At 29.5% G+C, this 13,427-nt stretch overlaps 1 protein-coding gene across 1 annotated transcript in view; it reads left to right on the top strand.

Moving 5' to 3' along the window:
* Nucleotides 1-3,504, top strand: part of LOC110032617 (UPF0505 protein C16orf62 homolog) — a 148,056-nt gene extending 144,552 nt beyond the window's left edge. Inside the window, exons 21-25 of the mRNA XM_020736290.1 lie at nucleotides 1,752-1,815; nucleotides 1,897-1,996; nucleotides 2,787-2,906; nucleotides 2,993-3,049; nucleotides 3,148-3,504. Coding sequence (XP_020591949.1) covers nucleotides 1,752-1,815; nucleotides 1,897-1,996; nucleotides 2,787-2,906; nucleotides 2,993-3,049; nucleotides 3,148-3,273 — 467 coding nt within the window. The 3' untranslated portion in view covers nucleotides 3,274-3,504. The remainder of the gene's footprint in view (nucleotides 1-1,751; nucleotides 1,816-1,896; nucleotides 1,997-2,786; nucleotides 2,907-2,992; nucleotides 3,050-3,147) is intronic.
* The last annotated feature ends 9,923 nt before the right edge of the window (nucleotides 3,505-13,427 follow it).

Here is a 13,427-nt window from a genome sequence, read left to right as displayed (position 1 = left end):
ATAATAAGGTTAAGCAAGCAAGGATCCAAAACGCTATCGGCAATCCAGTTCAGGGATGACATTTCACAGGACAAGGGGGACAACTTGGCTATCCTTCATAACAATGAAGGAGAAAAGTCCCAAAGAGTTGGGATGCCAAGGAACGTGGTGGAGGCAAGAGATAAGCCGCCATCCAGGAAGATGTGTTGCACCAAGGAGAAGCCAAAGATTGCCAAGTGTGCGGGCAAATAGAAGAGGCAGTTTCAAAGGTGCAGGGGAAGCCGCAATGAGGGCATTGCGGGTTTAAGTGGGGGAGAGTGTCACGCTCCGCCATATTCAAGAAGTCGTCAAGACAAACACGAGATGGAAGATTCTAGAGAAGGTCACGATATAAAGAGTCATCAAAGGGGCTCTAGAAGATTCCGCCACATTCAGGAGAGAGCAAGAAGGAAAAGCTTTAAAGAGAACCTAAGAATAACCTAGAATGCTCTAGAGTTATGTATGTACATAAGAATAGTCTAAGAGATAGAATATTATATTGTAATCTAGAAACTTCTCTTGGACTTGGAATAGTCCCACATTGGCTAGATGAAAGGCCAAAGACATGGAGGAGGCTATAAATAGGAGCTCCTCCCCTCATTTGTATTTACCCAAGCATTGAATCAAAGCATTCTAGTATTCAAGTGCTAATTATTCCTTTCTCTCTATTATTCTTCTTAAGAGTGTTTGGGGCTCATAAGTCTAGTGTTGTGAGGGGTAAGGCTGATTTAGTGCTAAGAAAGAGCGCTAAAGCCGCACGGGTGACTTGAGGAAAGTTAGTCCGTGACCAAATTCATTTATGCTTTATTGAGCATGATCAATAAAATATATTTTGCAGGGAAAATCTAAGTAGAAATGAAATAATTCATGGAAAGATTGATTTTTAAACTCTTAAAATTAGTAGAGTACATTTGCAAATGATTTTAACTTTAACTGTTAAAATATATCTTGTGATAAGATTTCTTCTGTTTCAGTTCAGTGAATATTGATGATAAAATTTCCGCTTGAAGAATTCAACTAATTTGGTTTAGAAAGCCAGCAAAAAAGTTATGACCACCATCCAAGGTGAAGTGCTTGATTCTTTGGAATAGGAAGGGGAGACAATTAAAATTCACCAGCCTAAGCCTGGACCTAGCGATGGCAAAATTAATGCCAATGATAATGTTGGATTTTGTTTCTTCCTCTCTTCCATTGTAACTATTACTAGACTCTACCCATTGTTGCAATGCATCTCTTCTGCAGACACAAAAGTCTACTGAAAATATTGACTTTGAAACTTGAAAATCAATTTGTAAGCTTCTTTTTGGCCATTTTTTCTTGTAGCTGCAATGTTCCTAACCACCAAAAGAGAGATTTTGCGCAAGAGCTATTAGGTGGTTGAGAGGAGAGGGGTATTATGGCGATCAAGATAGTTGAGAGTTGAGAGCAAGTGTTTTGAGAAGCACAAAAGGAGAGCAGTGAATGAGCACTTGCGGTTGCATCAACCTTCTTTCCATAAAGAGAAAACCATACACCTGCTAAAGGTTTTGAAGTCCTCTCAACATAGAATGGACTAATTTATTGTTGACATTTTTTCCATGTATTTTAAGCCAAAAAATTTTGAATAAGAATGCTACTGTTGGGAATATAATGGTTTATGTGCTACGTTGTCCAATATGATCTTTAATAAGTAGAAAAAGTTTATTTTGTATTTTTAATTAATTTTATTTATGTTGCATAGTTTACATTTGTAGGCATGAAGGGAGGAATTGCTCAAATACATATGCGGTTAATGCCGTTCATTGATAATCAACCATGGTATGCCTTAGGACAAAAAGATGCTGCTGAGCGCAAATTAATTTTTATCTTATCATTAATCCTGTTGCACTTTGATACTAGGGCAACGTCGAGGATGAGGACAAAAATATTTTGCGCGGTTATTTCTCTCTGTGCCTGTCTTTCTCAAAAACTGCTTCCTCCGCATTCAAAAACCATCAAGGTATCATATTTTTCTTATTAATTTTTATCTACTAGTTTCTTATATCTGAGAATGGTACTCTTTCTGTTTGGAAAGTACGTATTTTAACTACCATTTTTCTGTCTTGGTATTGGAATTTGAGCTGTGACCTTTGATATCCTAGGATATTACCTCAATATTTTGCCATTCTTGCTCTTTTTGTGATCATACATGAAGGCTGTGCTCAATATTTTTACCTAGCTTAAAGTCATTCATAGCTATGCATTTACTACTTTATTGTCGTCCGGAATGTTATGTTTGTGGTCAAGTACAGACGAGGGCAAGAAAGCACTGCTACACTTAACAAGCTTCCGTAATGAAAAGTGACTAGGCTGAGATAGACATGAACCAAAACTAACTTAAAAAAAAAAAAAAGGAATGGCCGGAGGCTATGATACGAGCGTCAGCCATCCCTCATGCGCCTATAATTCGAGTATCACACCCCACATTCGGGGGAATCAAACCCCAGACCAGTGAGGACTTACAACTGACAAGCAAATACCCGACCAACCGACATGAGTACGCGGCGTATGAACCAAAACTAACTTATAAAGTGGTCATTTAAAAAAGATATAATTAATTCATTGCAATGAAATTAATGTTGAGGAAGCTTTATGGAACAGAAAATAAGCAATATTAGAAATATTTACCAAACCAACCTAATCCAAGCAACCCTCTTCCTAAATTGGTCCACGTGTCTAATGTTATAGATTTTTTAATAAAATTTCTTTGGTTCAACTATGTTTCTAGGCTAACTAACAGGCCTGTCCAGGTTGTTGGTCACAATGAAATGTTGTTCTTTAGAGATGAGTCTTATGAACAAGAACTCAAATCAGTCACCAGAGATGCTGTTCAGTGCTTGTTCAAGACTATTGAACGAGACCCTGCGTCGGTGAGTACTTTTTGTTGAATGGAATAATGATATATGCTGAATTTCCAAAGAACTTTAAATTCTATTTTGATGTTTTTTTTTCAAAGTTATCAACAGGAAAATTTGCACTTGAAGCTTGCAATTGTCTTCTTATTAACTTCAAGGTGGTTTCATGTTTTAATTTGCAATTTACATTGTGTCCATGATTAATTCCAATACACTCATTAGTCCGAGTTGTTTATTCCCCATGATGATTATGCAGGCTAACCATGAACTACATTTAAAATGCTCAAAGCTCATCAAGATTGCAAGTTCATGTTTACCTTCCAATGACAATTATCTAAGAACTTCGGCGAACTTGTTCAACCAACACTTTCAAAATTTGTGATGACTGGCAATGCATTATATGCAGTCCTTGTAAAGTAGTTATTTTTGTGGTGGAAAGATGGTTTATGGACATTTTCAATGTGTCTGGTTTAAGCCGTTGTCATTTTTTTCAGTTGTTGGCTTGCTCAAATTAGTCTGCCACTATTAAAGCTTGTTCAAGGTCTTGTGTTTGTTTAATGTGAAAATATTCAAAAGAACGAAATTATTGAAAAATAGGTTTATCATTATATTGACTGCTTTATCTAATTCTCAGTTACATTTGTACATTTCACTGTTAGCATTTGTGTGCTACATTTGTCCCTTTCATACTCTTCTTAAAGCGAGCTTTCACATATATGTTCATATATATGTTCATATGTGATTTGTTTAAAATTTTTAATGTCCATATTTGATTTATATTTGGTCTATTTATATTAATTAGAAAGTTAAAAAATGAGTATTCAAATTTTGATATAAAATTAAAATTTTGATTTCTACATAATTTTTCATATAAAATAATTATACAATTTAAAAGTTTAAATGAGTTTGATTTTTTTTTATCTAGATTATTAATAAATAATTTTACAACTCTAAATAATGAGCAATAGAATAGATTTCAAATTAGCTTTTAATTATTTTATATCAATTAAATAAAATAATATATAAGTTGTACAAAAGTTTTTTTTTCTTATTTTTTTAATTAAGAATCTCTCAACATTATTAAAATTCAATATTTTTTTATTTATTTGACTAAACCAAAATTAAATCAAAGAAGCTAAACTATGTTGCGATTTAGCTTGCTTTGATTCTACTTATTTAGATAGCTGGTTTTTCTTATATTTTGTTTTGGATTAATTGAGATTACAAATCCATCAATCAATCCATGAAATTCAACACAAAATAGAGTCTCTATGCAAGTCTACTTGATGGCTTCTACATGATACTTCAAAAATAATTAAATAATTAAATAATTAAAATTCTATGTTCATTAATTGATTGAGGGCACTTTTTTAGTTATAATGCAATTAGCATAAAAAAATATGCATAATGAGGTATTCTATAAATGATGATTTTTTTTTTTTGGTTGTCAAAGAGTCAAATTGAATAAGTAGATATATTTTAGCTATTTTATATGATAGAATATATTTAATATTCATAATTAGATGGATGAGCATCTTTGTAAAAAATTTATGATAACTATTTCTTCTCTTAAGAATTTGTAAATGATCGTAAACTTTTGCATGTAATTTCTTATACTTTTGGCAATTAGGATGATAGATGTTATCAAAATATAATTATGTTATTTAAATTCTTTAGTGGATTGATTATGATTTTCCTAAGAACATGTGCTTCATTAATATATTCTTTTCTTATGTTCCCATCAAGGCTTTAAGGTTTCCTTACAAATGAAAATGTTGAATTATAAAAGACATCCGTTGGTAATTAGTATCAATATACTGGTCATATCAAGTTTTGGCCACTTACTATCTCAAAATGTGATTTCTTTGACAAATATTAACATAAGTAAATTTAATTTTGATTTTTTATACTCTTGACAACAAGAAACCTAAGTACAACTCTTAAATTACAATTGATTTTATTAGTTTGATTGCCTATTTAAAGATGAAAAAGCAAATAAAAATATAATTTTCACTGGTAACAATTTTTATAGACTTTTAAGGGTATGAGATATATCAAATAACTTCATCAAAAATAATGATCAATGGAATTCTATGTGTATGCATGATTTTCATTAAAGAATAATTAAATAATTTGAGAAGTAATATTAGTTTTGGAGCAACACAAAAAAGTTGACACTTTAGAATTAACACCTTTTAACAAAATATTAGCATACCCTTGAGCTATTTTTAATAATCCTAAGATAGAAATTATTGATAAATCTTTCCAAGGATATAAATAATGTGCAAGCCAATGTAATGAGCATGCTACAATTTAGTGGCTTAGCTTGTATATAGTTCAAATATTGAGCTATTAATTTTCTAACATAACATTTAAATGAAGGGTTAAAAAAATTGATTCTCTATAAAAAAAATTTTGGTTTATGAAGGGTTAAAAAAATTGATTCTCTATAAAAAAATTTTGGTTTTTTTTTTCATGAGATGACGAAAAAAATTCTCAAAACAAATCATATATAAAACATTTTTATTAATGAATTCAAAGGAACACAACATTAACAACAACAACAAGCATTTATTTCACTAAATGGAGTCGGCCAGAGAAATCAATTTTCTCCATTATGCCCTATTGAATGTCATATTTTTCATTTAATTTCAATAAAATATTATTAATTTTTTTATGCAACATGCCCAAGCCTTTTTAGATTTGCCTCTACCTTTTTCAACATAACTCAAATCTAGTACATCTACTCATCTCACTATATCATCAAATGATCGGCATTTAATGTGGCCAAACCATCTGAGGCAACTCTTTCAAATCTAGTTAACCACTTGAGCTACTCCAACCCTTTCACGGAATTATTTATTTTGAGTTTTGTCTGTAAGTGTAAAGCCCCTTATCCACTAAGCATCTCATCTCAACAAAACTTAATTTTATGTCTAAGAATAACCTAAGAATGTAATTAAATTTTCTCTATGCAAATATCTTTTAATGATTAAGAATGTGTATTACAAAGTCAAAGGCTTGTCCAAGAATTTAATATAAATTAAGTGAAAATAAGGATGCACTATATGTTATTTCTAATTCAATTGAACTCTATGATCTTTAAATAATGTCATGAATTTCACGGAAGAAGTGGTCATGAATTTCAACCAAGATAAGTCATATAGAGACTTGATTTCAAGCTATAACCTTAGTGAAATTTGACCCATTTTAGCCTGTTTATAATTTTTTTTCTATTGGTTATTGATAAACATGAGAGCATAATGATTGAAGTTAAGAAAAATACCTTATAAAAAAGATTGCTTTTCCAACACTTCATTGATTAAATTATAAAATATGACTTCATTCATAAGTTAAATGATCTTATTTGCTTTATTCAACATTTTGTTAAAAAATATGATAGGATATTTTTTTAACTTAATATTCTTATAATTTCAATGCTGGAAGGATCACAATTCATTTAAGAGCTATAAAGAAGTTAAAATGCCTAAATATTATGGAAAAGTAATTAAAAACCCAAGGATTATGGAAAATTAATAAAAACCAAACCCCGTTGAACATATTAATAGTGCATTTTGAGGATGTATATTCTTTAACCACTTTTGGAAATTCATTTTTAGTGAGTCCTTAGTGGGATTCTTCTTATAGTGTGGAAATTTAAGAAATTTGTAACCTAGAATAAAATTAGTTATGTGTTCAACTATTCTAAGTTGATCATTAAATCAAGAAGTTCATTAAAAGCAATATCGCAAAAATTAGATTGTAATATAGAAAAGTATATTATTTATATAAGTCCAGCTAGATTCTAGTTTGGTATTTTATTATATATAATAGGTGAAGGGAGAGTGGAATAATAAATCTCTTTTAAAAGATCCAAATCATATGGTCTCTATTGTTGGGACAGAGAAGATTTCAAAATAGAAAAACAATAATTAAAATAAAAAAATGATAAAGGTATCCCTAACAGTATTGTTTCCAATAAGAATAAGTTGAAAATTAAAACTTTTCTTGGTCATGGGTATTGGTCAAAGATTCGACGTTCATTTTGAGGAGCTATGGATGATTTTTCTTTATATGTTTAAGCAAGAGTTTGATGATTCTATTATTATATTTTAAGATCCCTACCATATGAATTCATTCAAATCATATAACTACTACATGGTTGACACGATGTGAGTAACATCCATCACAATGTTATCCCACAAAATAAAGTCTTCATAATTGTTGATTTTGATTGAAATTAAGCATCTAATAGTGATGAGAATGATGAGTAGTTAACCTAACTAACATGAAAGGGTTTAGGGAGAGGTTCATTTTTTTGAATTTGTACTAGTAATGGTGTATGTTGAAATAACATTGTGTTTCATCTTGTTATATGAAAATGATACACTAAAAAGTATGTAATCAAGCATAAAATGAAGTGATGAGAATTAAATATCATCCCATGAATTTTGAGTTTACTATGTATGAAAATTGAATTAATTAATTTTTAATCTGAAATGTCAAAATGTATTTTTTGATAAGCAATCAAAATAAACTAATGGAAATAAATGTTCTAATTATTAAAAACAAAAAAATTGGGTTGATTGAAGAATGGATGAAAATTTAGGAGTTTGTTTAGATATTTTTTAATATCTTAACATATAAATTTTATTGATTAACATAGATAAAAATGTTATATAATATTATGTTGTTCACCATTTTATCAATCTCCTAAAGAAGATAATTTATCAAATACAACATATTTTTATTTATAAATATTATAAAGTTTATTAAAAATAAGGATCCAAAAGATTACACAACCACAACATCGACATCTCTATGTTACTATTAGTTGAAGTATTTCGACAATGTTAAACTTCTTTTACACCTCTTAAATTTGTTTAAGTCTCTAAATCTCAAAATTAATGCTAAATAATCAAAATAATAAAACCAATAGATTAAAAATACCCAAAAAGAATTGAAAGCATAGATGATAAAAATGTAAATTAATAAGAAAGCTATATAAAAAGTTAGTTACATTGAGCCCCTAAATTGGGTATTTTGTTCATACAAATGAAGAAAATGAGTAACCTAAGATATTACCAAAAAAAAAAATATAAGAGAAAGGATAAACCTAGAAGTTAGTGTTACAACCAATATCTTTGCCCTAGTCATCATTCTCCTCAAGGAAAAGATCCCTCTAACCCCTTAAAATTCACCCTAAAATTAAACTTTTACATAAAATTTTATTTTAAAAAACATTATTATAGAGCATAGCACTATAACGTCTACTCACTTATTGAATGCTTGAGAAGTAATGTAGCATTCAAGTGTTTAAGTGTTAAAACCATTGCCTTGGTGTGAAACACTTTACAATTAAAAAAACATTAAGAAAAATTAAAAAGAAAATTAAGAAAAAATTAAAAATTTGAAGTATCCTAAAACTAGAAGTGACACCTCAATGTTGAATTTCAACACCTTTGAAATAAACTATGTTATCATGGAATTAATTTAATTTTAAAAAAAGTTTGGGAGTGACCTTTATAAAAAAAAATTGGGAGTGATAGTTAGTTCCAGTTTCGGCACCTTGGAATCAATGTTGCTTCCTACTATAAATGGCTCTAGATTTTACATAAATTATATTGTTTTTTTACTTCATTAATGCATTAAGTTCTTGAAACTATTGCAGCAAAATTGGACACCAAAATATACATTTTTCATTTATAAAAAAAATTTAAATCTCTTATGATGAAATTCTCAAATAGATAGCAAAAATAATTTGAAAACACAATTATTCAAAGACTACTTACTCACCCAATAAATACACCAAAACTTGAATATTTAATCATGTTTGAGAAAACATGGAAAAATTCAAGTCGTAACATATCAAAGGCAGAGTATCAATGCCAACAAAACTTATTAGATGATATAAGATGTTCAAACACTTGGAATGCACAATAGCTTGCACTAAATGTAATATTTAAGGATTTAAAACATCATGATGATTATTGTTTTAAGATAAGATTTTATATGATTCTTATCCATATCAATGCAATAATAGAAGGATGACATGACTATAAATGATCGTAATTTATGCCACACATATGAATAGAACTACATAGCCTAAAAATAGATTGCATAAATCAAGAAATTGCTTGTATGTAGCTTCACAAATCATTAAGGATTATTAGAACCTACAACATAATTATTTCTTCTTTTAGGTGAATGATAACACTTTTTTTTTCTTCATGAGGATGCTAACTCTAATCTACCTTTTAATGTCAATGATAACTCCTATATTTTTTTTAAAAATATTGTGTAGAAAATATAAAATTTAACATGTCTGCTTCTTTCCTTAATTTAGTGATTTACTAATTGATATATATTTTTTATAATATATTAATAAATGATGTTATGAATTTACTTAATTTCTAAAACTTAAATTCATATTTGATATTTATTGGTCATACATTTGACTTAAAGTATTAATAATTCAAAAAGTGTGACAAATAACAAGCGTAAAATGAGAATTAATATTAAATTATCAATGCACAAATTATAATCACATGATTTATATAAATTAGGATGCCACAACTCATCCCGATACAACATGTCATACTAAGGTAAGTTATCTTGTGTCAAGATAACACCTATTAAACAATTATCCGAAATCTATTTAAAAAATTATCTTTTCAGTTTTCTTCAATTTTTACAAATAGTAGGCCACTAAAATCATCAAAATATCATAATTTAGAAATATTTAAAATTTATTCAAATCATATTATGGGTCAAAGAAGATATCAACATGACTAAAGGGCCTTGACAACCAATTTCCTTGAACACCAAGTGCCAGTTGAGCAACCTATACCGCCATCTTTGATAGGTTGGTGTTGAGCAACCTATACCGCCATCTTTGATAGGTTGGTGTTGAACACCTATAAAGATATAAGTTTCTATTCATCACATGGTTGTTAATTTCGTAAGAGGGGATAAATTATCATTATTTGAGAAGATCTAGCACAATCTTAAGCTTATTATCTTCAAGCTATAGGAAAAAGGGAAGAGGACCTTCAATAACTTGACATATAGAAGGGGATCGTTTAAGAAACTGTTGAATTTGAGGAAGAATTTTCTAAGGATGTTAGGGGTAGGATTTTCAAAATTAGTTCCAACTTTGACAATGAATAGAGAAGTCATCTAGTTGCAATCTTGAAGAAATATCAAGACGTGTTTGTATGGATAACAGACAAAATGCTCAGGGTAATCCTTGATATAACATGTCATTAACTTAACATAATCTTTAGAGCCAGAATAGTTAAGTAGATGATGAGAACCATGAAAATTACCTTATTCAAGTCCATCCAACAGGAGGCATAAAAGATAGTGGATGTCAACTTCATCAGAGAATTATAATACTTGAACAGGTTGGTGAATGTCAACATGGTAAGAAAAAAATTGAATTATAGGTGGAGTATGTGATTTAAACTTACTAACCCTAACTTTGCATGCACAAATGATAATTATCTATTACATAAATTGATGAGTTGATTGATTCTACTGCGGGATAATAGGTGATGAACTATTCAAATGCCTTTTAATAGTATCACCAAATCAAAATACATCTTTTGATAGTGAGAAAACCATCTTTATTACCATGGATGGTATATATTGTTATAATATAATGTCTTTTTGGCTAAAAAATATTTGGCAATGTATTAAAGATTGATGGATAAATTTTTTTCAAATCAAAATAGGAGAACTATTGATCATTATATTGATAATCTTCTAATTAAAAATAAATTATCAGAATATCAAGTATAATATTTAAAGTAACATTTGATACTTTAAGATAGTTTAGCCTAAAAATCATTATGTTGAAATGCACTTTTGGGGTTATGTTTAGGAAATTCTAAGTATAGTACTCACACATGAGGGAATTAAAGTTAATCTTAAGAAAGTGGAAGCAGTTTTGAAAATGCCATCCCCAAGAAATGTTAAAGAGTTATAGACTATGATTGTAAAAAAAACATTGCTGATTAGATTCTTCTCTAAATTTTGAGATAGATGTTTAACATTTTTTCGATTTATGAGGAATGTCAAGCACTTTGCTTGGGCACAAGAATGTGAACAAACATTCAAGCGACTAAATATCTTATTGTCATCACCACCATTAGAATAAAGTCTGAGAGTGGTGGAATAAATATTTATTTAATAGAAAATAATTTCTCATTTATTATGTTTGTAAAGCCATATGAGGAGTGGAATTAAGATACATTATAATGAAAAAGCTTGCATTCACCTTAATTTTTTATGTTAAGAAGTTATGTCCTTATTTTTAGGCACATCCCATTCATTTAGTAGCTCATCATACTCTAAAGTTATTGATTGTCAAATCAAATCATTCTAAAATATTACTCATATGGGTTGTTGAGCTGAGTGAAATCAACATATTTAATACACCCAAAATAATAGTTAAAGCTCAAGTGGTTGTTAATTTCTTAGCTGATTTTTAAATAGAGTGGTAAATGACGAAACCAAAATCCATAAGGAGAAGTTGATGGTCTTATTCATCAATGGAGCATCTGGTAACTAACATAAATGAGTAGGTATGGTCTAACAAACTCCTCATAAGTCGCAATCTATCAATCCATCCAAATAAGTTTTGAAGTAATAAAAAATCAAGCTGAAAACAAAGCACTCATTTTTTTATTAAAATTTGTACGAAAAATAAGTGCTAAAAATCTACTGATCAAATCTAACTTCAAATTCATAGTTAATAAGTTTAATAGCCTATTTGAAATAAGATAGAACTGTATAAAAAAAAATTGTTAAAGGAAAAAATTAAAATTGGAAAATTTGAGTATTTCCTTATCGAGCATATTTTAAGAGAGGAGAATCAATATGTGGATCTATTATCCAAGAAGAAAAACCCTAATAGTAAAAAGCTTATATTAAGTCACCCAGCTATAAAAGAGCCCAAAGTCATGGATGTAGGAGGTGGAGCTGATCGAAGGATAATGTGAGATAGAAACCATCCCTTCAAGTGACAAAGATCTACAGAGGTTCTACATCAAGTTTGCACATTGTTTGTTCATCAACAGTGAACTATTTAAAATGTTAATGACATCTCTATATCGTTGATGAATGAGAGAAAATGAAATCACCGAAATATTAAGACAAGTACACTCAAGAGAATGTGGCTTACATTCAAGAAAAAAAATATTGACAAATATAAATTTTTAATTGGAATATTATTGGACAAATTTAACAAAATATTCTAAGGAATTCTCCCAAAAGGCGAGCAAGCTAAAAAGTCTTTGTGCTTTTTTTATCAGGGGGATAGGCCTCCTCGACCCATTATCACTTGTAAAATGACAGAGGAAGTGTATTCTAATTATCGTAAATTATTTATCTAAGTGGAATGAAGCAAATATCCTAGGAAAAATCACCACAAAGGTTGTTCGCAACTTCATCTAAACATATATCATATCCATATATGGATTACTAAAGGAAATAATAAGGGACCAAGAAATTCAATTAATTGACAAAAAGGTGACAGACTTTGGTGAAAGTCAAGAAATATGTTTAAAATATATATCGATCCGTTACCTCATAATAAATGATTAGGTGGAGTTTGCCAACAAGCTTATTCTAAATCTGTGTAAGAAAAAGGTTGAAGTTGTTAATAGAAAGTGGGTCTAATTTTTACTATCTATAATGCGGTCACTGATCTCGATGATATAGTTGTGTAAAACTTATAAAGTTAATTCTGCTTTACAATGATGCCAAAAACCTGATGCGTTATTTTATGAATAAGAAATTTAAGCAATTTATGTTGGGATTCTACTCAAGTATACATATCGTTATCAAGTAATATAAGACTTTCTATTTAAGCCCCAATTGTCGATCCCACGAGGAAGGTTTAAATTTGAAATGATAAATTAACTAAGAAATTCACAGAAATAAAATGAAATTACTGTCACTAATTTGAATTGTTTGAGACACTATTAGAACTAAGTTACTAACTACTAGCAAAACTAAAATGCAAAGTTTCTAAAATGCAAAGTTTTGCAAAGTTTAAACTGTAACTACTAAACTATGTTTATGTGATGAAGTTTTCTAATATGAAAAAGCATCTTTCCCACTACAATAAGTTTTTGGTAAAATGAGATGAGATAAATCATTAAAATATGTATTGTGTCAAATAGGATCAATTTGAATTCTCTACCCTGATTCAGTGTTATCAAAAATCATTGGCTAATCTCAGGTTTAGTCCCTAAATCTGTGGTTAGGCTAGGAGGATACTGACTCTCACTCCCCTTCCCCTGAAGGCTAACATTCACTTTAGTTCTTAAACACTAAGACTGAATTGAGGATTTTAGTTTGTCACCCTAAAATCTCCAATTTTACACCCAACAAAGTATATTTCCCTATTTATTTGCACTTAATTCCATGAACGAAATACTCCTTCATGAAATTAAATGTGATTCTCACTCTTGTTGTAGAACTCATACTCCATTTCCCGGATCATATGTTTCATAACATATTTTAACA

The sequence above is a fragment of the Phalaenopsis equestris genome, unplaced genomic scaffold, assembly GCF_001263595.1.
Source record: "Phalaenopsis equestris unplaced genomic scaffold, ASM126359v1 Scaffold000985, whole genome shotgun sequence".
Classification (NCBI taxonomy): domain Eukaryota; kingdom Viridiplantae; phylum Streptophyta; class Magnoliopsida; order Asparagales; family Orchidaceae; genus Phalaenopsis; species Phalaenopsis equestris.
This window is presented reverse-complemented; position numbering and strand designations above follow the sequence as displayed.